Raw genomic sequence first — 23,262 nt, forward strand, 5'->3', positions numbered from 1 at the left:
GATTCATTTTTATTCCTGGTGATTGGGTTGTATTAGATATGGCATCTCCAATTAGTTCTTTGGGCCCCTTTTGTATGTAAAAAAACATTACAAGTCATGGAAGATTGGTCCCATTTTGACTTCCTTTTAAAAAAAAATGTTTTTATTGTTTTTCAAAAGACAAACATAACAAACACAACACATAACATAAAAAGGAGCTACATTTGCTCCGCTCAGAATACAAATCTTCGTAGTACAGAAGAGAAAAAAACTTATTATTATTTAGATCAATACAGAGAATTATAAAAATACCTATTACAATTCACTATTTGAAAACAAGTCTAGTGAAATATTGAACTATTTATATTTTCTAAAAAGAAAAAGGCCTGATTATAGGTTGAATCAAATCAAAGAAATATATTCTATTGTAAAACATCACTACCTCTAAAGGGTTTAACTTTTTAACTTAATATTTCAACATCGTTATATATTTTTAAAAAATCCCACCAAATATATATATCTTCTGCCAAATATTATAAAATTCCGATTCTTCTTGGTTATTTAACCACCTCGTCATCATATCGAGCTCAGCACATTCTATAATTTTTCTAAGTACTTTTTTCTAAGTACATTTTGACTTCCAATGGACTGATCCTGTTCCAAGCAACCCTACAAAACATTTCTTTATATAAAACTGATGTGTCCAGCCTGTAGTGGCCCTGGACAGTTAGTAATGCAGCCCCACATGTTCATAATAAAAACATTTTAAAAAAACATTTGTTATTTATATATATCTCCGGGACCGCCTTCTGCCGCACAAATCCCAGCGACCGGTTAGGTCCCACAGAGTTGGCCTTCTCCGGGTCCCATCGACTAAACAATGTTGTTTGGCGGGACCCAGGAGAAGACCCTCTGGAACTAGCTCCCCCCAGATATCAGAGTTGCCCCCACCCTCCTTGCCTTTCTCAAGCTCCTTAAAACCCACCTCTGTCGTCAGGCATGGGGGAATTGAAATTTCTCTTCCCCCTAGGCTTATAGAATTTATACATGGTATGCTTGTATGTATGAGTGGTTTTATAAATTGGGATTTTTTAGATTGTTTTTAATATTAGATTTGTTTACATTGTCTTTTTATATTGTTGTTAGCCGCCCCGAGTCTTCAGAGAGGGGCGGCATACAAATAAATAAATGAATGAATGAATGAATGAATGAATGAATGAATGAATGAATATCAATTATATATTTTATATGCAGTAAAGACAATTCTTCTTCATTCAGTGAGGCCCAGGCAAACTAAAAAGTGGACAACAATGTTCTAAAATTTGACCTGATGCACGTGTATTAAACTATGGGATATATAACTGAAATAAGAAAATATACAGTTTGATTTATGCCTAGCCTGTCTGCCCATTAAATAATCAAGAGTAAAAATATAAATAATTAAAATCAGTAAAAACAACCCAAATATGACTAATTCAACCCCAATGCCTGGTGAAAGGTTTTCTTTCTCTGAAAGTATAAATAGTGAAATATCTGTGAATGAAAACGTTAAGTGATTTTGCTATGAAATGGCATCCAATATATAAAACACTGGTATCTCTGCTTGATATACAATATTGCCTTTCTCTCTTATTTGATAGTCAAAGTATTTACTGATTTGTACAATTTATTTTAAAATTATTTATTATTTTAATCTAAGTAATATAAAGGAAATTGAAACAGCGTAACCATAGTTCGCTCTAAGCTGAGCAGTGAGCAATCGCTCACTTAAAAATCATCATCAACTCAGAGTTTTCCAAACCTGCCCAGAAGCCGAGAGGGAAAGAGTGAGAGGGAAGGAGAGAGAGAGGAAGAGAGGAAGAGAGAGAAACAGATAGAAAAAAGAGAGGAAGGAAAAGAGAAAGAAAAAGAATGGGAGTAAGGAAGAGAGAAAGAAAATCAAAATCTAGTTTGAAACTAGCTCAACTATTTAAGTGGCATTTTGATATTGATAGAGTTGCCCTATTATGAGCTCACTGTTATAGACACACAGTACAGTATATTATTTTGAAATTCTCTGAGGCAAAACAGGGTGGGTTTTTTTATTTATTTGTTTGTTTGTTTGTTTGTTTGTTTATTATTTCTGTGCCGCCCAGTCCCAAAGGGACTGCCGCTCAGACACTATACTTTTCCACCCACCCACCCAAAAAATTAGAGGGAACACTGAGTGTAACTTTATATATATATTTGAAATGTATTTAAACTGCTTTTTCAAAAAAAGTACCTTAGTTTACCATAGTTTAAAATACCTGAAAAATAAAATCAACAATAAGATTATCTTAGAGAATAAATTTGGAATAGCTAGACACACAAAGCTTTCAGTCAAAATCTTTATTAAAATGAATCTTATATTTCTGAAAAAATGCATTTACACTGAGCATCAAACACATGATGCAAAAATAAGATTTGAAGAAATCATATTACTTCCAGTTTTTATGCCATAGCAAAAAAATAGTAAACATATTCCTGCTGATGCATTACAGACAAATTTAAGTAAAACCTGGCCCACATTTAGAAATGGCATGAATGCTAAGCTTTTTATTAGCCAAAAATGGCCTACAAATCATATTTCCTCAAAATATCCCACATCATAAAAGACAAATGAACTTTCTATCCTGGGAAATAACCTCACGTCAGTCTCATCAGTTATTGCATAGATTCTCTGCTGAATGGGCCATGATTGAAATGTGACATGCTTAAAATGTCAATGCTGTAAATTGTGGATCAAACACAGTTGTGAATTGGGAATATTTGACATTTCCATCTTCATCAAGGAGGATGCTGTCAAGAGGCAGCTCAAGTTCTTCATCAGTAATCTACACACTGGAACAAACAGTGGTAAGCTTTAGGCACTCACCAAGTTTATATTTGGGTCATTGCAATCCACAATACTGCAAACATATGGTTGCCATTAGCTCTTTGTTCCTGCTTTGGTCCCTAAACCAAGAGCACCATGTGACTAATCAGGTTTTTGATCGCTTTCTCCAAGAAAGCAATTCTGCCACTAAAATCCCTCTATTGGTGGCATACAGAAAAAAATATAGCGTCCCACCGAGTGATGCGGAATTGTCCTCCATGAAAAGTTATTCATTATACTAAAAAACTGCTATTGCAGAAACTAATTAACTTTCAAAGGCCTTTCATTTGGACTATTTAGCATGAAAGAAAAATGTAGAGGAGGGGGAAAGTGGCTTTTTGGAGGTTGCAAAAGGCTTCTTACTGCCTTTTTATACAAAGCATCTTCATAATGGCCATGAGGATATTTAGCATACAAATATTTTAAAACTGTTTAAAACTTAATTCACAGAATGCCAGCATATGGAGAAATAAACAATACTGAATTAGGCTTTGATTTACCATTTTTCAGGGTTGATAAGGGCAGCTGACTGGGGGAAATGGGAACGGGTCTTTTGGGGCAAGGCAGCGAAAAGACTTGTTTTTAGTTCCTCTCTCAGCTTTATGTACATTGTGGGCTTGTAATAGGCAGCCTCTTTTCAATTACACGACATGCTTTAAAATAAAGATGTCTCTAATTTTGTAGATGCAAAATCTGATTTTATTTTCCCTATTTTATAATTATTCCCTGTTTGTTTTTCCAAGAACTCTAAGGAATCATTAGGAGAAAAAACAACCACATTACATTATTTCATGTAGTTTTGTTTTTTTCCGGCAAATTACAGTTAAGTAAAGACAGACACACTAATACACATCTTAATTCTTGTCTTTTAAAAAAGCCGTCTACCGGTAGATGCAGTAAAATAACATGCTAAAATATGAAAACAAATAAAGTATTCCCAATTTTAATTCAGTAATAATAAAAGCATCAGTCTGTTAAGAAAATGCTAGCTTTGTTTCCTAGAGTTCAAATTTTTCCTTCCTTCCTTCCTTCCTTCCTTCCTTCCTTCCTTCCTTCCTTCCTTCCTTCCTTCCTTCCTTCCTTCCTTCTAAAGTCTAGTAACCAAAGCTGGGCAGAAAGTGATAATATCTACCCCACATACCATAGCATATAATAGAAATCCAAGATATCTACTCAGTACTGAAAATTGGTCATTATATTTGAATAAATGCCCCAAAGTGAAACAGGTGTTTTAGTTTTGATTGCAATTTATTTTGCTATAGGACTGCAAATAATAAACTTAGTCAGACCTATCTTTTTTATTTAATATTAGATACATAGTGGCAGAATTAAAGAAATTACACAATCTGGAGAAACATTTTTTGCCTAATATTATTCAAACATTACAATTTTCCACCACTTATTTATCAAATTTATATGCCACTTATCTTAGAACTGAGCACAATATCTTAGTTTATTATTGAAGTCAGTATAATTTTTGTTTTCAACATTACAAATTTGGAAAAGAGCCTGGTAGAATTTTTTCTTCCGTTGGATGATGTAAATCAGATATAAATAATTTTCAATATTGTCACCTATTGGATGATAATCTGTACTCTTCTGAGCCATCTTCATAATATTTAGCTATAATTAATATCTGCACCTCTGGTTTGTTTGCAGGAAACTATGCCATAAATATCTTTATGAAACAGAATTTATTCTTCCTTTTCCTCCTATCATATTACAAGTGAGGAGGGAAGGGAGAACAAGAGGGGCAGATAAACAAGATGGAGAAGATGCAAAGTGCCTTTTCAAACTGGTAGCACTGAAAAACTATGGAAATGAAGTCCACACATCTTAAAGTTGGCAAGTTTGAAAAACACTGGTAAGAAGACTAGAATTCTTGGAACTAGAATTCACTTTAACAGATCTAAATCTTGTTTGCTCTGCCATCTAGTGGCAAAAAGAAACATACATTTGCAAAGTTTTATTTTTTTAAAAAATACTTTTTATTGCAAATTTTCCACATTTAGAAACATGATTTCTCTAATACAGCTTTCTGATATCGGAATTTCTTTCTTAATTATACATTTTCCATATTGAGGCCTATTGTTTTATACATAAATATTCTTATACCTACTATTCCTTTATACATTTTGTACATTAATTTACATCCATTTACACTCTAAATATATTTTACTCCATTTTGTTACATCCTACATTCTTTAAACATCAATTTTACTTTTCTTTTCAAGCCAGTCATACCATCTGTTCCATATTTTATAATACATTGATTCCTCTCTCTCTCTCTTAATTCCATTGTTAGTTTATCCATCTCTGTACATTCAAGCACCCTTTAAATAATCATTGCATTTGAGGGGATCTTCTCCTTCTTCCAATTTTGGGCAATTGTAATTGTTGCTACTGTAATTATATGCTGCATGATATAATACATTTCTTTTTTGGTATTTTCTTTTATTATTTCTAATAAAAACAGCTCTGGCCCAGGCAGGGGTTCCACTTACTGGCCGTACTGGTACGCCCTCTGGAATCATCATGGGTGTGGACATGTTTGGTGGGTGGGCACAGACACACACGCCGGTGCAAGATTTGTCTTCTGTGCATGCACAACAAGCAAAATCTCACGCGAGGATGCTCTCGTGTGTGAGATTTCACCAAATTATGGTAGCTGTTTTGCTTCCGCGTATGCATGGAAGCAAAAAACCACTGGAAATTGATGAAATATCACACACGAGTCTCCTCGTATGAGATTTCACTTGCTGCACATGTGCATAAGCCAAATCTCATTGTGTACATGCGTGCATGCATCGGGGCCACGGAGATGCATGCCCATCACAATTTCTGCCACCAGAACCCAAATCCCAGCTGTACCGACTGCAACCCATTATTGCTCTGGCCCAGGGGTAGGTTTTTCCCGCTTCGGAACGGATTGCCCAAACCGCTAGTGACCTGCTGGTGACATCACAATGGTGTCATGAATCTGATTCAGTCAGTGTCGGTACATGTCCTTCTCTTTTTTTGGATTTTATTCTGAATTTTTTACTGTTTGGAAGTTTTTTCCTCTGTTGCTGCTTGAGAAAGGGCCCTCCCATCCATCCCTGGGTTTATACTTACCTTTATTCCTTCACCAGAAGCACAGCTCCTCACTCCTCTGCTGTGTTTTAGGCTGAATCTAGCTACTGAGCATATGTAGAAGCAGAATTGCAGGAGGGGACGCGTGAGTGTGCATTCGCTATGCTCTCTCTCGCACAAAATGTCACAATGCAAACTGATGGCAAAGGTAAGTGGAACCCACACCTGCTCTGGCTTCATCTCAGTTTTTTGCTCTGCTATTTCTTTAATCCATTTTTTTAAATTTCCCCCCAGTATTTCTTTGCCCTGGGACATGTCCACTACATGTGGTAGAACGTCCCTTGGAAATGATTACATTTCCAACAATTAGGTGTTGTAGTTGGGTACATTTTGGCCAATCTCACTGGTGGTAAATGCCATCTATAGAACATTATGTGTATATATTTTCCTTATATATGGCTGACATTGTCAGTTTGTAATATTTTCCCCAAATTTGTTCCCAATACTCTAGTTTAATATTATAACCGAAATCTTTGGTCTACACATGATTTCCTCCTCCATTTTGAATTTTAGCAAAAAATTATATGTCTTGATAATCATTTTTTTTCTGTACCTGTTATCAATTACTGGTTGCCGATTTGAAAATTGTGTTGTTCTAAATCCTTTTTATATTTTGTTTGAATCTGTATATATTGCCACATTCTCCTATGTTTTTCACCAGTTTTTACCTGTCACAGGTGTGACATCTATATATAAAAAGGCTATAATCTAATGCAACACTCTGTCAAGATTTCAAACCAATCATTGAAGGACTTTTAAAGATTTGAGATCATGAACAAATGGGCATTTACATTTTTATAGATTTCTTGTGGGATCAAATATTGTTCTGGGATTCAGGCAAAAACAATGATACTTAGGAGAGCATATTTAGGACTATATAGAGTTGTGCATCCTAGCAATTTTACGTGCAATTAATTAAAATACAGAAACTTATATGTTTGCTACATTTGACACGCTGAGCTTCCCCAAAATTAGTTGAAGCTAGCTTTATTTAAATACTCGTGGAAAGCTTTACTCCAATAGTAGGACATACAGAGAGATTCCACTGAAAATCCTAAAATATTCTGTGTGGATTATTTGGGATTGGACTATGATAGTTCTCACTAAAACTCTCCAATGACAACATCTGAAAGGATTCATTTTCAGAAGAAGATTCAAAAAGAATCAAGAACAGAGCCTGTGATCACAATTTTTAAAAATTATAAATGCCCTTAGCATAGGATAGACTGAAAATAGTTGGCTTAGATTGAAATGAGTCTTGCTGAAGAGTTTAGTATTACGGTGTATGTTACAAGGCTATTCTAGGTCACGGAGAAAGAGTCTGGTATACCTTACAAAACAGTCGGATGTTAGATGTTGTTGAGTTATAGTTTACTATTTTCTCAAGTGAGCTGTCAGTTCTCTTCAAAAAGTAATAATATTGAAATAGATCATAGTTTCCATGAAAACATAGGTTGGTCCAGAGGAAGTTCAGGGAATGTCAACAGAATTAACAAGCCTCCCAGTCTTATTTTATACTTCCCCATTCTTCACTATTGAAACTCTGTATCCAAAGGCAGTATGTACTACTAGCTTCCAAGTATATTGGGACCTTGAGTAGTTGGGTTGAAGTTATTTTGGTGAGAGTGCTTGTTACTGTATCTATGAATGATCCAACACTCAGAAGAAATTAAGGCTGGAATGGCTAGTATGAAATAAGAGTTTTTGATTTAAACTTAGACTAATCAGTTTAGACTGATGGTAAATACTCACCACTTATTTAATCACAATGCTCTATGGATGCAGATTATTTTTCCTCTCTCCTTTTGTAGTTTTATAGTGGTGACAACAAGTTGTGTAAAAATGTCTCTAGTCTGGAAACACCAGGAGTGACCTTCTCAACCTTTCCTTCAATGACAATCTATTTCTTGTGTGCCTAATCATACTTGACCAAATATAGTGTGGCATCTATTCTATTCTATTCTATTCTATTCTATTCTATTCTACAGTATTCTATTCTGTTCTGTCCTGTTCTGTTCCCTGGAATGCTCCATCTATGAATGGTTATCTCTAAAGTCATAATGCAATTTCTTTATATAAGCTTTCAATTGTTGTATATAGGAATGGAGGAGGAAAATGTGTGAAAGTTGAGGGAACAGGCTTTCCCACAGGATGTATTGACAAATTAGCCTATTTCAGACAATTGTCTAAACTTAGAATGATGGTTCATCAAGAGCAATATTCCATTTTAACAACAGGAAATAATTTTCAAGGAATAAAACAATCTGCCCCAGTTTGGGGACATAAATTTAATTAGTTTACAGTGATCCCCCGTTTATTGCGTCCCCAACCATTGCGAACAGGGTACTTCGCTATTTTTCAACCCGGAAGTCAAAATACCATCTACGCATGCGTGCCCGTGGGCACGCATGCGTAGATGGCAACCGGGAGATCAGCTGCTGGGCGGCTTCCCTGAGTCTTCCCCCTCTTGCTGGCGTCAGCGAGGAGTTTCCCCACCGCCCACGCAAACTCCTCGCTGCCGCCCGCCCTTCGCCCGCCCACGCCGTTCATTCTCGCCGCTTTCGAGCTGAGTCCGGGAGCGAATTCGCTCCCGGACTCAGCTCGAAAGCGGTGAGAATGAACGGCGTGGACAAGCCGTTCCTTGCCGTTCGTTCTCGGCGCTTTCGAGCTGAGTCCGGGAGCGAATTCGCTCCCGGACTCAGCTCGAAAGCGCCGAGAGCCAGCGCCCCCCGGACCCCCAACCCGGGTTTGGGGGGCTGCTAGGAAGCCCTCCATGCCGGCGGCAAACAGCCGCGCCGCCCCCAATCTTCGGCTCCTCGCTAGCGCTGTGGGAGTAAAAACACCATCTGCACATGCGCAGATGGTGTTTTTACTTCCGCAGCGCTACTTCGCGAAAACCCCCTCGTTGCGGGGGGTCCTGGAACGGAACCCTCGCAACGAGCGGGGATCACTGTATATCTAAAACTAGGGGCTACATAAAGAAAAATATTATTTTGTTGCCTCTAGGTAAAGCTGAGCATTTTCCAAACCAAATTAAAATACAAAAAGCAATTTATCTCAACATCATACAATCAAATTCAAGAATGTATTTACAGACATATTTGTGTATTTTCAAAATTTAAAAGCAAGCAATACTGGGAAAAAAAACCCCTTGAACTATGTTGCAAGTCACACTCTCTCATCAGTAAGATGGTGATGAAATAGCATCATCATATCATAATTCACGCTAAGTCATGGCAAGGTTTATGATATAATTTGTACCTGCCCTCCTTAACCCATCCCTTGCCTGTCTGTGCTTGTTTGTACCTGTTTACTATTTGGCTGAATGTTCAGTACATCACTCACAATTTAAAGAACTTTCAATATTATTAACACGTGGGGTTTTGTGTTAGCACAAGAAACTGCATCAATTAGACAAATGTATTTCTTCCTTTGAATATTTACTGATTAGAGTTTCCTGATCTTTCAACTAATCAATAATAACTACCTCTAATAGTATGTTAATATTATATTAGAATATCAGCAGACAAATAATGTTAACCTCCATGCTGTGAGAAGCTGCTCTTGTGTATTTCAGTGACTCCAACTGCAGTTAAAATTTATTTAATATTAAAATTTAAAGCTATTTTATGGTTAGGATCATGACAGAGCAAAACATATATGCACACATTTATAACGAAGAAAATAATGCAGCAAAGTATCAAGTAGCATAAATATAATACTACTTTTATAATATATAAGTTATCACCTATAAAACTCTCTTTAGTGTAGTACCCAATTATCTGCAGGAGCCCCTATCTGGTGGTTCCTACCACCCCATACACTCCAGTCAACTGGACATGTTCCAGGTCCCTTCCTTAAAGCAGTGTTGTGACCTAAGAAACATACAATTTCTGGGAGGGTATCTGCTCAGCAGAATGATCTTCCTCCTGAGATTTGACATGTTACAAATTCTGTTAGACTTCAGCAAGTGACATGGGACCAAAGAAGCTCATTCTGAAATCCGTAGCCTTCTGTTGGTGAACCCCAATTATTTATTTTCTGTTCTATTGCAATTCTATGTTTATTGTTGGACACTGTCTACTCAAGTCATATTTTTGCAAGTTAGGTAGCCACATAGATCATGAAACTTTTTAGAAATCAATTGCTGTTGAATTCTATAAGGCAATGATGGCGAACCTATGGCATGGGTGCCACAGGTGGCACACGAAGCCATATCTGCTGGCACGCAAGCCATTGCCCTAGCTCATCTCCAATGTGCATATGTGTGCCAACCAGCTAGCTTTTGGCTTGCACAGAGGCTCTGGGAGGGCGTTTTTGGCTTCCAAAGAGGCTGTGGGGGGTGGGGGAGGACGTTTTTACCCTCCCTTGGTTCCAGGGAAGCCTTTGGAGCCTAGGAGTGCAAAACACGAACCTACTAGGCCCACTATTAGGGAAGCAGGCCATTTCTGGCCTCAAGAGGGCCTCTGGGGAGCGGGATAAGCTGTTTTCACACTCCCCAGACATTGAATTATAGGTGTGGGCACTCACGCACGCGCAATAGTGTGCACACAGACTCTTTTGACACCCGAGGAAAAAAAGGTTCGTGATCACTGCTATAAGGCATACTTTTAATTGTTTATCATTTGGTTGAAAATTTGTCCAGCAAACTAAGGTGCAAGCATACTTTCTGTAACCACAAATTCATGATGTTGCCTAGTTAGAATGTTATGCACAACTACCTCCTGTACTGGCATTTTACATTTTGGATAGAACTTTGTTTCCTAGTCATGCGCTATCAAGAATCCTGCTCCAATTTTCTTCCCACCTAAGTGACATTTGTGTTCCAATCATGTGCCAAGGCTGTCCTTAGAAGACCCTACCAGGAAAAACTGAACTCCTCCTCCTCTTTGCACTGGAAGAAAAAAATAGCTGGCAATTGAGAGAAAGCAGTCCAGCTGAATTTTAAAGCAGTAGCATTCTATTTTGCACAGAACTTCATTCTTCCCAGAATTTATTTCTACCAGCATCTTATATGTAGGTGTTCATCGTTTATTTATTTATTTATTTATTTGTTTGTTTGTTTGTTTGTTTGTTTGTTTATTTAATTGGATTTGTATGCCGCCCCTCTCTGAGGACTCGGGGCGGCTCACAGCATATATAAAAACAGAACAATAATGTAATCCAATTAATACTACAATTTAAAAACAATTAAAAGAAAAGATTAACCAAACAATTAACTTATTAGCCAAACTTTCAGCAGACATACTAAGGCATTCAGTGGTCAGGGGAAGATCTAAGAGTCCCAAGCCTGGCGGCAAAGATGAGTTTTTAAGCTCTTTCAGAAGGCAAGGAGGGAGGGGGCAGTGCGAATCTCTGGGGGGAGTTGATTCCAGAGGGCTGGGGCTCCCACAGAGAAGGCTCTACCCCTAGGTCCCACCAAACGACATTGTTTGGTCGACGGGACCCTAAGGAGGCCAACTCTGTGGGATCTCACCGGTCGCTGGGATTCGTGCGGCAGAAGGCGGTCTCGAAGATAATCTGGTCCTGTGCCATGTAGGGCTTTATAGGTCATAACCAACACTTTGAATTGTGACCGGAAATGGATCGGTAGGAGTGATGGCGAGATGTGGGCATTTCTTGGAAGGCCCAAGACTGCTCGCGTGGCTGCATTTTGGACATGTTGAAGTTTCCGAACACTCTTCAAAGGTAGCCCCATGTAGAGAGCATTGCAGTAGTCAAACCTCGAGGTGATAAGGGCATGAGTGACCGTGAGCAAAGACTCCCTGACCAAATAGGGCCGCAACTGGTGCACCAGGCAAACACGGGCAAACGCCGCCCTCGCCACAGCTGAAAGATGGTTTTCTAAAGTTAGCTGTGGATCGAGGAGGACGCCCAAGTTGCGAACCCTTTCTGGGGGAGTCAATAATTTCCCCCCCCCAAGGTGATGGATGGACAGATGGACGTCTCTTTAGGAGGCAATTTTATATGTAGGTGTGAGAACACCTAGGCATGCCAATTAAAATATTGAGGCAAAGCATATTTGCACATGAAAGGGCTCCTTTCATAGTTTAACAGCATATCATCTCCCCAGGAAATGGGGTCAGTTTAGTTCAATATTGACACATAAAAGGCCTTAGTAGCAGAGCTAGGAAAATCATTGGTAGGCTTTTACCAACTAGTATAGATGATAAGCTAGTTTGATCTGAGGTATTGACTATATAAAGAACAAACACCATATGAACCTGAAACTAAAAGTTTTCCCAAGATTAAGTAGCTTTATGTAAAAGGGAAAATGTTTCAAAAAGGAAAAATTAAACTTGGTAAATTACAGGTTTTTCTTTGCATCTGACAATCCTATATAAAATTCTGTGTAAATCAGAAAATAGTCTGTGCCCAAACAAGTTGCATCAGTAGTTTCTTAACATACAATTCTTAAAGAAATTCTAAATTATGACATGGTAATTCTTGCCAGTTAATTGTTTTTACATCATACCAAAGGCAGGTGTGGCCCAGCCTATTCTCAAGCTTACAACCTTGTGTACACATATGTTACATCAGTATTAAAAGTTGCCAATTCAATACTAGTTCACTTACATTTGCACAGATAAAACTGGGTCTTCAGTCAATAATCCAAATTTTCTGGATTGTTACCAAGTTACTAAAATAAAAATAAATAAATAAAATGCATTAATTAATTAATTATTTGGATTTGTATGCCGCCCAACTCCAAAGGGACTCTGGGTGGCTCACAACCAAAGAGTAAAACATATGATGTAACCTTAAAATCCTTAAAACAATCTAAAACAATTTAAACCAACAATTAAAAACATTAAAACAGTTTAAACCATACCTGTCATTAATGGCTGGATCTCAATGGCACACCATCAGATCAACATCCCCAGGCCTGTGGGAACACTCTGCAGGGGACCGCGGGAACACCAGGGGTCCCCAAACTTGGCAATTTTAAGAGTTGTGGACTTCAACTCCCAGAATTCTCCAGCCAGCATACCTGGCTAGAGACTTCTGGGAGGTGAAGTCCATAAGTCTTAAAGTTGCCAAGTTTGAAGACCTTTGAGCCAGGTTTTTACAGCTTTCTGTTAAATAGCAATAGCACTTAAGAGGTATATACTGCTTTAGTGTGCTTTATAACTATCTATAGGTTTTGCAGAATAACAAAATTAGTATGAAGTGGGTGATGAAAAATCATACTTACATATGTATGTATGTGTACATACATACACACACACACACACACACATATATACACTGCTGAAAAAAATAAAGGGAACATTCAAATAACACATCCTAGATCTGAATGAATGAAATATTCTCATTGAATACTTTATTCTGTACAAAGTTAAATGTGCTGACATGTGAAATTTATTATCAATCAGTGTTGCTTCCTAAGTGGACAGTTTGATTTCACTGAAGTTTGATTTACTTGGAGTTATATTGTGTTAAGTGTTCCCTTTATTTTTTTTAGCAATACATATATATATATACTGTATATATATACACACACACACTTTGGACAATTACTTTATATAGTTATACATAATACACATAGTTATACATAATACTTATTGGTCATTTTATATATATAAAATGACCAATAAGTTTTATGTATAACTATATAAAGTAATTGTCCAAAGTCACTTTTGGGGGAAGATTACTCTTAAAGCAGCTTATAAATACAATAATTAAAGAGACCTCTTCTTTCTCTAGCCACGTGTAAAAAGCATTGGTGGCATTTCTCCACTGGGCTCCCCCGTAAACCCAGGTGGAGTCCGCTTCTACAACTAATGCTACAGCTATACCATGCGTGGTAGGGTTCTGAGACGGGAGAGGGAGGCGCTCAGGTAAAGTTTGAAAGGGGGGGGATCCGCTCCCTGGGCATCGTTCCTTCCTCGCGCGCCACTTCGCCTGCCGCTGCCGCGGGCTGTCCAAAGGGTTAACTAACGCCGCGTCCCGAAGGACCGGCTGCCCTACGTCTCCCTTGTGCTATTAATACAGCGAGCACATGCCGTGTCCTAACGCCTGAAGGGGACCAGATAACATGAATGTGCCCTTGCCGGCGACCCTTACTCAGAGGTGGCCCCGTCGGAAGAGAGCAACATGGCGTCTCCCCCGCGGTGCCCTCCAAGGATGGGGGTCCTAGCCAATGCCACTGGCGGATCTGCCCCCCCCCCCCCACGGGTCCTCCTTTTATCGCGAGACCCCGAAAGGCTATAAATAGTTGGGGAAAAGTAAAGGGTTCTCTGTGTGGCTCGACGAGGGTGGGGAAGTACCTATCGACGGCTCTGCGGGGACTTTTCGTTCCCTCTTCTTTTTCTGCTAGGGAAGGGGCTTTGGAGTGTCGCTCCCCTTAGGATGTCTGACCAGGCTCTCAGTTTCCTTAAGGACTTTTTGGCAGGAGGAATCGCTGCTGCCATTTCCAAGACGGCTGTAGCGCCAATTGAAAGAGTCAAGTTGCTGCTACAGGTGAGCAGAAGTGGATGAATTTGGAGCCTTGTTGTGCTTCTCTATCCATAGAGTTTGGGAGGAAAAAAACTGATCAGAGATTAATCTGGCACCTGCCATTGGAAAAGCTTTTTGATTTGGCTGGCGTTTCCAAAAAAAAAGATGGCAAGGACATTCCTCCCTGATGGAAAGATGCAGAAAATTACTTGGGGACTCTTCCTTATAAGTTTCTTCTAAGAAATCTTGTCCCTCAAAGCACTGCTCTGCTTTTCTAGCAAAAAAAAAGAAGGAAGAAAGAAAGAAAGAAAGAAAGAAAGAAAGAAAGAAAGTAAAGTCTTGCACGGAGCAAAATGTGAGGTTGTAAATAGGAGCGGAGTAGGAATTTTAGTGTCAGATGAAGTGACTAAATATGGAAACTGCAGTTGTGCAGGTCTGATGACAGAAGATCAGTGCAGCCTTGTTCTTGGCATAGTAGATAGCAAGCTACCCAGGGCTTGAAGAATCTCCTTCAGGCTTTGATTATTCTCTCGTATTGGGCACGTGGTGTGCCATTCAGCCCAATCAAAAGGAATACTCAATGGGCAGTGCAAATGGGACTGCCCTGGTCATTTGTTTTCTAACCTAGTTCCATTTAAACTAATCTATTGCATAAAAGTTTGCTGCAATGTTTTGCTAACTTATGACAGTGACTAAATTCCCAAAACGGATGCATATGTGAAAGAAAGCTTGTGTGTATATGAATTGGGTCTTCACGCTTGAAATAATATACGGTAATCTATTTTCATTTAACGCTTACATACTTAGTAAAGTCACGCAAAGGGGTGCTTCATAAAGTGTATTGGTATGGCCAAAGTGTTCGCCCTTGAAATATAAAGACAGGTGTGATTTTTGAAAGGTTAACACTGCTGCTTTGAAGGCAATCTCCGATTGTCCCTATTGCATATTCATACAAAAAGAAAGCTGTATTGACAATCTCTGGGAAGTTGAAGCAACTGAGAGTGAAGGTGAAGCTGCAGCGACTGTACCTGAAGTTAAGGGCAACCTTGAAAGAATCCATGCAGTTTCTAGAGGACGCAACTTTTACTTCCAAAATGATGCTTTCTTTCTGGTGCATGCTTCTTTTGAACAGTTTTATATAACTTCACTGTCTAATCATCTTTTAAGATATGTGCATATAGAGATCAAGTACAAAGTCTTTCCATGAGAAAATATGAACCGGCTAAAGGAACAAACATATTTCTTAGACTTATGTTTTTCAGATCTTGTGTCCAAATAAAGCAAATCTATGCATTTAATAGAATTAAATGCATTGATGCTATTGCTGTTAATTTTAAATTGATAACTGGTTTTGATATGGAACAAAATTCCATATTTTGTATTATGTCGTATGATGTTTTTATGTTGTAAGCTGCCCTGAGTCCTCAGAGAAGGGTGGTATATAAGTCCAAGAGAGAGAGAAAGAAATATAGAAGGAAGGAAGGAAAGAAAGAAAGAATGAAGGAAAGAAAGAAAGGGAAGGAAGGAATTAAAGAAGGAAGGAAAGAAAGGAAGGAAAAAAGAGAAAGAAATAAAGAAAGAAGGAAAGAAAGAAAGAGGGAAGGAAGGAAGGAAAGAAAGAAAAAGGAAGGAAAGAAAGGAAGGAAAAAAGGGAAAGAAATAAGGAAGGAAAGAAGGAAGGAAAAAAGAGAAAGAAATAAAGAAAGAAGGAAGGAAAGAAAGGGAAGGAAGGAAAGAAGGAAGGAAAGAAAGAAGAAGGAAGGAAAGAAAGAAAGAAAGAAGTGAAACATAGCTATGTGTTGTCTCAGAGATGCTTTTTTCAAGAGTCAACTAGACTTTCCATTTTTTCTTTGAAGATGTTTAGCTTCTCATCCAAGAAGCTTTTCCACCTCTGAAGAAGTTTATTAGATGAGCTGAAGAAGCATCTTTCATAAGAAGCGAACTGTTTTCAAAGAAAAACTAGGAAGTCTAGATGTCCCTTGAAAAAAGCACTTTTGGGACATGACCTGGATGACTGAGAAGCTCCATAGACATATAGCTATGAGTTCAATTTGAGCAAACAACCCAAGCTACAACTGTCCATTCCCTCTCACTTCCTTTTGTCTTTCTTCCATCCCCTTTTTTGTTTCATTCGTTCAACAGGTCCAGCATGCCAGCCAACAAATCACAGCTGAGAAACAGTATAAGGGAATCATGGACTGTGTGATAAGGATTCCCAAGGAGCAAGGCATCATTTCCTTCTGGAGAGGCAACTTGGCCAATGTCATCCGGTACTTCCCCACCCAGGCCCTCAACTTTGCCTTCAAGGACAAGTACAAGCAGATTTTCCTTGGGGGAGTGGACAGACACAAACAGTTCTGGCGCTACTTTGCAGGCAACCTGGCCTCTGGAGGTGCAGCAGGAGCAACGTCTCTCTGCTTTGTGTACCCTCTAGATTTTGCCAGGACTAGGTTAGCAGCTGATGTGGGCAAAGGGCCGAATGAGAGGCAGTTCTCTGGGCTAGGCAATTGCATTGCTAAGATCTACAAATCTGATGGCCTCAGGGGGCTCTACTTGGGATTCAATGTGTCAGTCCAGGGTATCATCATCTACCGAGCTGCTTATTTTGGCGTCTATGATACAGCTAAAGGTAAGAAACAGACGTCTAATGGTCTTGAAAAGATGATTTGATCAGGCTTCCCCAAGCTATAGGTGTTCTGTCGAGCTCTCTGGTAGAATCCTCCCAAAAATGCACAGATACAATTTCAGACACACACACGTTTGAAAATTCAAAACAATGTTCTTTATACCAAAAATGTAAATAAACAGAGCACTCTTTTTGTATAGCAAAGAGCACTCGTCTCCAAACAAACTGGTAATTTGTACAAGTCCCTTATCAGTTCTGTGATACTTAGCTTGCAGCTGTGAGGCAATTCACAGTCCTTCTTTCACAAAGTGGAACACACTTTGCTTTGGGTTAGTTTCAAAGCGGGGGGGAAAATCAGCACACAAAGATCAAAGTCAGCAAAGCAGTCATGAAACACAATGATCAGATAACCCTCCACAATGGCCAAACCCACAGGCTGCTATTTATAGCAGCCTCACTAATTACCACAGCCCCACCCAACCACAGGTGCCTCATTTTCTTTGATAATAATCTCTCAGTTGTTGTTGCCTATGCATCGCTCTCCGCATGCGTGGCTGTATCATTAACTCTTGTTCTGAATCCAAGGAGGAGCTAGATAATTGATCTCCTTCTGAGCTGTCTGCCCCACTCTCCTCCTCCCTGTCACTCATGTCTTCTTGGTCACAGGAGCCTTCATCAGCAGATTCCACCGAGTCCTTGGGGCAGGAGCTGGGCCAGAGCTAACCACAACATATAGGTATATTCCCAGCCAACTTCACTGTTGGGGTCCGGGTGAAAGGAAGACTAACCTAAACAGAGCTTTGCTTGACAAATTGCATTTCAATCGATGGGATTTGTAAGTGTTGCCTAAACATGGATCTCCTGGGTAAATCTGTTGATAATTGAGAAGGATATAGAATTCTTTTTTTCTACTAAGAAAAAAATATTTTAAACACAATTTTGTTTTTGATCTGTAATTTTCAATGATAAGTATTTGTTCTACATGAAGTAATAAGTTGATTTTCTATGGTTAATCAACTTTCTATGGTCAATCAATTTAGATTTAAGTAACAATCACTTTAAAAAATAATAGTAATAAAGTACTAATATCTCAAAGTTAGACAGTTTGGTGTTCTATATTTTCTTGTTCCCTAATATGCCAGAGATCATCCTGGAGAATAACTATGTGTGTGCTAAAACTAATAGTGACATGATGACAGCTGCTGAAGTCAAAATATGCCAAATACTCTACCCTGATACAGTTTTCTTAGCCTCTAGCGAGCTGCATCTTAATCCTAACTGCATTTGTATAGAATGTAAGACAAGGTTTTCCCTTGGATTTATGAAACAAGCCAGGATGGTTTGGACTAATGACATACAAATTCACACATTTCACTAAGTTATGAAGAAACCATGGTGTAACTTAGCAATATGTGCAAAAAGGCCATTTCAAAGTTTAAGAGGTGTTTTAGAAACATAGAAACATAGAAGTCTGACGGCAGAAAAAGACCTCATGGTCCATCTAGTCTGCCCTTTTACTATTTTCTGTATTTTATCTTAGGATGGATATTTATCCCAGGCATGTTTAAATTCAGTTACTGTGGATTTATCTACCACTTCTGCTGGAAGTTTGTTCCAAGGATCTACTACTCTTTCAGTGAAATAATATTTTCTCATGTTGCTTTTGATCTTTCCCCCAACTAACTTCAGATTGTGGCAATACTATAAAAATCTCCCTGGACTGAAGTTGATTTGTTGTGAGATACTCTTGACAGCACTACATAAGTTGTTTGCTCTTGCCATCTACAAGATTGCATTCTACTCTTCTGCTTTGGTAGGGGTATTAGCAAATATTAACTAGACTTGACTCTACATATCATAGGTTCCCAATCTCAGCAAGGTTAGCACAATGCTGCCATCTGCAGGAACAAAAAAGCAATGCAAGTAAGAAACTAAATTCTTTAGCTCTAGGACAGTGTTTCCCAACCTTGGCAACTTGAAGATACTGTATTTGGACTTCAACTCCCAGAATTCCCCAGCCAGCATTCGCTGGCTGGGGAATTCTGGGAATTGAAGTCCAAATATCTTCAAGTTGCCAAGGTTGGGAAACACTGCTCTAGGACACTTCTTTATAGACGTGGTGGCTCAGTGGCTAAGACACTGTGCTTGCCGATCATAGTTCGGAGTTTCAAATCCCTAGCACCATGTAACAGAGTGAGCTCCCGTTACTTGTCCCAGCTTTTGCCAACTTAGCAGTTCGAAAGCATGTAAAAATGCAAGTAGAAAAAATAGGGGACCACCTTTAGTGGGAAGGTAACAGTGTTCGTGCACCTTTGGAGTTTAGTCATGCCGGCCATATTACTATGGAGACATCTTCAGACAGCGCTGGCTCTTCGTCTTTGAAACGGAGATGAGCACCGCCCCCCTAGAGTTGGAAATGACTAGCACATATGTGCGAAAGGAACCTTTACCTTAGGACACTTTGTCAGATACTCAAGTATAAAGATCTGGCAGTATACCCCAGTTTTTCAAGATAATGATTACAATACAATGGCTAGAATGTTGCATTTGAATAGTGGAGGACTAGATTTGACTTCCTGCTTGGTGGTGAAGCTCATGGAGGGCACATTGCTATAGTAACTTTTAACTCTCAAAACATCTCATAGAGTTTATCAAGGCTTTTTAAAATTTAAAAAAATAAAAGTAAAAAGAACATTTTTTTAAAAAAATGTATTTTTAAACTTGTTGATGCTTGGCAATTGGCATGTATTTATGAGTTACAATATCCTGGGGTCATGTGTTTAACTTTTGCAAACTTCTGACAAGCAACGTCAAATGGGGAAGCCAGATTCATCTAACAACTGTGTTATTAACGTAACAATAGTGATTCACTTAACAACTATTGCAAGAAAAGTCATTAAATGGGGCAAAACTCACTTAACAACTGCCTCACTTAGCAATTGAAGTTTTGATTGTCAGTTGAGGGATCCTTGTATCAGTAACATCTGATCTGTAGATATCTTTTCCCACCAAACAGCTCTGCAATTTTGCCCTGGCATCATGGTAGAGATAGTATGTAGTCAAGAGTATCATAGATCTGCTGGTGCATGGAATAGAAATTATAAACAGTACTGATGATTTTTTCTCTCTTTCTTCCGGTTTTCATTTTTGGGTGATCTTCTCATGATAATAGGCATGCTGCCTGATCCAAAGAATGTGCACATCATAGTCAGCTGGATGATCGCCCAGAGCGTAACTGCAGTAGCAGGTCTGGTATCTTACCCTTTTGACACTGTCCGACGTAGAATGATGATGCAGTCTGGCAGAAAAGGAGGTAAGAAAATAATCAATTTCCTCATCTCTCAGCACTTTCACTTTCCAAGAAGTAGAACACCTTGATGTCATTTGGCACGAAGCACACGTATTCCTTTATCTAATCAGAAAGAATCTGTTCCTACAGGCTAGCGGGTTTTGCTCAATGACCTCAGCTATAATCTTGACTTAGTGACTGTTCAAAGTTCCAATGGACTGCCCCAAATGTACATGGCTACTTCTGATGGCTGCCCCCCCTCCCACTCAGGGTTATGTGGCCATATTTTAGGTGTTCAGCACCTAGCTCACATTTATAGCCATTTTCAGGGTCCCATGATGACATGATCATGATTTATGATATTTTTGTTGAAAATCAGCATTTACCGTGTTTCCCCGAAAATAAAACACTGTCTTATATTAATTTTTGCTCCAAAAGTTGTGCTACGTCTTATTTTCAGGGGTGCCTTATATTTCTCAAATAAGACAAATTCACAGGCAGAAAAGCTGACATCCCCAAAGAAAGTGTACCATACGGTACACTGATTACGGTATGGTACCTATCAGTATGGCACCCACACACACAAACAACAGCACTTATATGGTACAACACTATACTCCCGCTATTGCAGCTTCCGGCCACCAGAGGAACTACAGTCTACGCACTGTAGTGGAGACTGTAATGGCGGTGAGACAGCAGCAGACTGTATCTGCTGTACTGGACGGTACAAAGCGATGGAAGGGGCCAGAAGGGGACGCCACATTATTACGGTACCGCTATGAACAGCTTTGAATGGTACCGTATGTTTTTCCACCGTACCGTATGTAAACTTGACTACGCCTTATTTTCGGAGGGTGCCTTATATTAGCAAATTCTGCAAAACCTCTGACATGCCTTACTTTCGGGGTACGTCTTATTTTCGGGGAAACAGGGTACTTCTGTTTTTTGACAAAAATGCCCCATAGTGAACAAGGACTACCTGAAATGTGAATATTGCACTTCTAATGCACTGATTATTCTTTCCCCCTGGTCATGCTGTACATTTTCATTTTCAGAAAGACACCCGGGTTAAAAATGAAGGCAACAGAGATAAGCTCTGCCCGAGTTCTTGTAGGAGCCATGCTCAAATCAGGTCTATTTCTCCTATTTTACTCTTCCCTTTTGAGAAGAAAAGGAAGGGCAGAAAGCAACTGGTTTATGCAAGAGGCAAGGCTTTTCCTGTTACTCAGCTATCATCTGCCTCAACACAGGGCAGGGCTGTTAAAACTCCCAGCCTTTGGGCCAGATGTGTATGAGCCCAGTTTAGCGAAGGGGGAGTCCCGATATGTCACATGACTCTTCGATGACATGAGTTTAACACCCTTGGTAGGGACATGTTAAATAAACCACTTTCATTACATGGAGAATGGTGGCTTGTTGGGATCTGCTGCAAGCAGGATGAGATGGCAGCCCCATCTCCAGTGTCAACCACTCCAACAGGACTGCTGGGACTTGATTTAGCTTCCCAGCTACCTCTAGTTCACCATCTTAGAACTAAGGAGAAATTTCCTGACAGTCAGAACGGTTGACCAGTGGAACAGCTTGCCTCCAGAAGCTGTGAATGCCCCAACACTGGAGGTTTTTATGCAGGTGTTGGATAACCATCTGTCTATAGTAGTGTAGGGCTTCCTGCCTAGGCAGGGGGTTGGACTAGAAGATCTCCAAGGTCCCTTCCAACTCTGTTGTTGTTGTTGTTGTTGTTATTATTATTATTATTATTATTATTATTATTATTATTATTATCTTCAGGAGCATATAATTATTTAATGCTAAGAAACTTGTTTAATTTCTGCTGTTTTATTTGGAACATATTTCAGAATGAACACAAAACCTTATTGTAGAAATCCGATTTGGATAATTTAGAAAAAATGTTATATTTATTTGCATTTGTTCTGTTATACTATTACCTTCAGATCAGTACAGTTCTTAAACACAGAGAGGTGAAATTATTTCTTGAGCTTCAAGGTTACGCTAAGAGAGAAAAAAAGGCAAATTTATTTTATGAAACCTTTGAAGTAAGGTTTTGAAGTTCTTACTTTGAAGTAAGAACTAGAGAGCAACTTTCCAATTATGCTTTATTTGTTGGAGTTAGAGAAATGATTGTGTTATACAGATCTATTTATCTTTTGAGTGATTTACCTGAATATGTTTATTTCCACAGCTGACATCATGTACAAGGGTACAATTGACTGCTGGAAGAAAATTACTAAAGATGAAGGAGGCAAGGCTTTCTTCAAAGGTGCCTGGTCCAATGTTCTAAGAGGCATGGGAGGTGCTTTTGTATTAGTCTTGTATGATGAGATCAAGAAAGTTGTCTAAGCAAGTCAAACTACTTGACTCTTATGTTCTGTTTAGTTACATATTTACACGTGAGTTAAAGGCAACTAAATATTTCCTACGGAAACAGAGGTGGTTACTACTGTGGGTCGAATCCAGTTGAGAGGTCAAATTGGGGAACCATGATTGTTCAGGGATGGTTTATGTCATGTCGGAAAAAGTCTTTGTATATATACATTTATTTGACAAATATTAATAATATATTCCTATGAATAAAAATATTTCCCGAGGATGTGTATTGATAAAGTATTTAAACAACTAGAAAAGTGAGTTTAATAAATAGTAGAAATAAACCTTTTGTGTGTGTGATAAATCCACTGCAGAAGTTCTTTCAAGGATTGTAACTTCCAGACAGTGAAGAGTGTGTGCAGAGATGAGTATGTGTGCATTTGTGTGGTGTTATGTTTAGAAGAGAGGGGGTAGAGGACAGGGTTCTTTTTCTCACCCTAAACTAGTAAGAACATGTTCAACTATGAGGATGGGTCTGACTCATATAAGAAAAACCAGCTACAATCTCTGCAGCAA

At 38.9% G+C, this 23,262-nt stretch overlaps 1 protein-coding gene across 2 annotated transcripts; it reads left to right on the top strand.

Moving 5' to 3' along the window:
* The first annotated feature begins 4,656 nt into the window (after positions 1 to 4,656).
* Positions 4,657 to 23,030, top strand: SLC25A4 (solute carrier family 25 member 4). Of its 2 annotated transcripts, none has more exons than XM_070757565.1 (4): positions 4,657 to 4,739; positions 16,589 to 17,075; positions 20,245 to 20,385; positions 22,562 to 23,030. In XM_070757565.1, the coding sequence occupies exons 2-4, from the start codon at positions 16,640 to 16,642 to the stop codon at positions 22,717 to 22,719; spliced, it is 735 nt and encodes a 244-aa protein (XP_070613666.1). In that variant the 5' UTR covers positions 4,657 to 4,739; positions 16,589 to 16,639; the 3' UTR covers positions 22,720 to 23,030. The 2 variants fall into 2 exon arrangements, with proteins under 2 accessions (XP_070613666.1, XP_070613667.1); XM_070757566.1 differs by lacking the exon at positions 4,657 to 4,739 and adding an exon at positions 14,248 to 14,470.
* Positions 23,031 to 23,262: the final 232 nt, after the last annotated feature.

Source organism: Erythrolamprus reginae, chromosome 7 (genome assembly GCF_031021105.1).
Source record: "Erythrolamprus reginae isolate rEryReg1 chromosome 7, rEryReg1.hap1, whole genome shotgun sequence".
Classification (NCBI taxonomy): domain Eukaryota; kingdom Metazoa; phylum Chordata; class Lepidosauria; order Squamata; family Dipsadidae; genus Erythrolamprus; species Erythrolamprus reginae.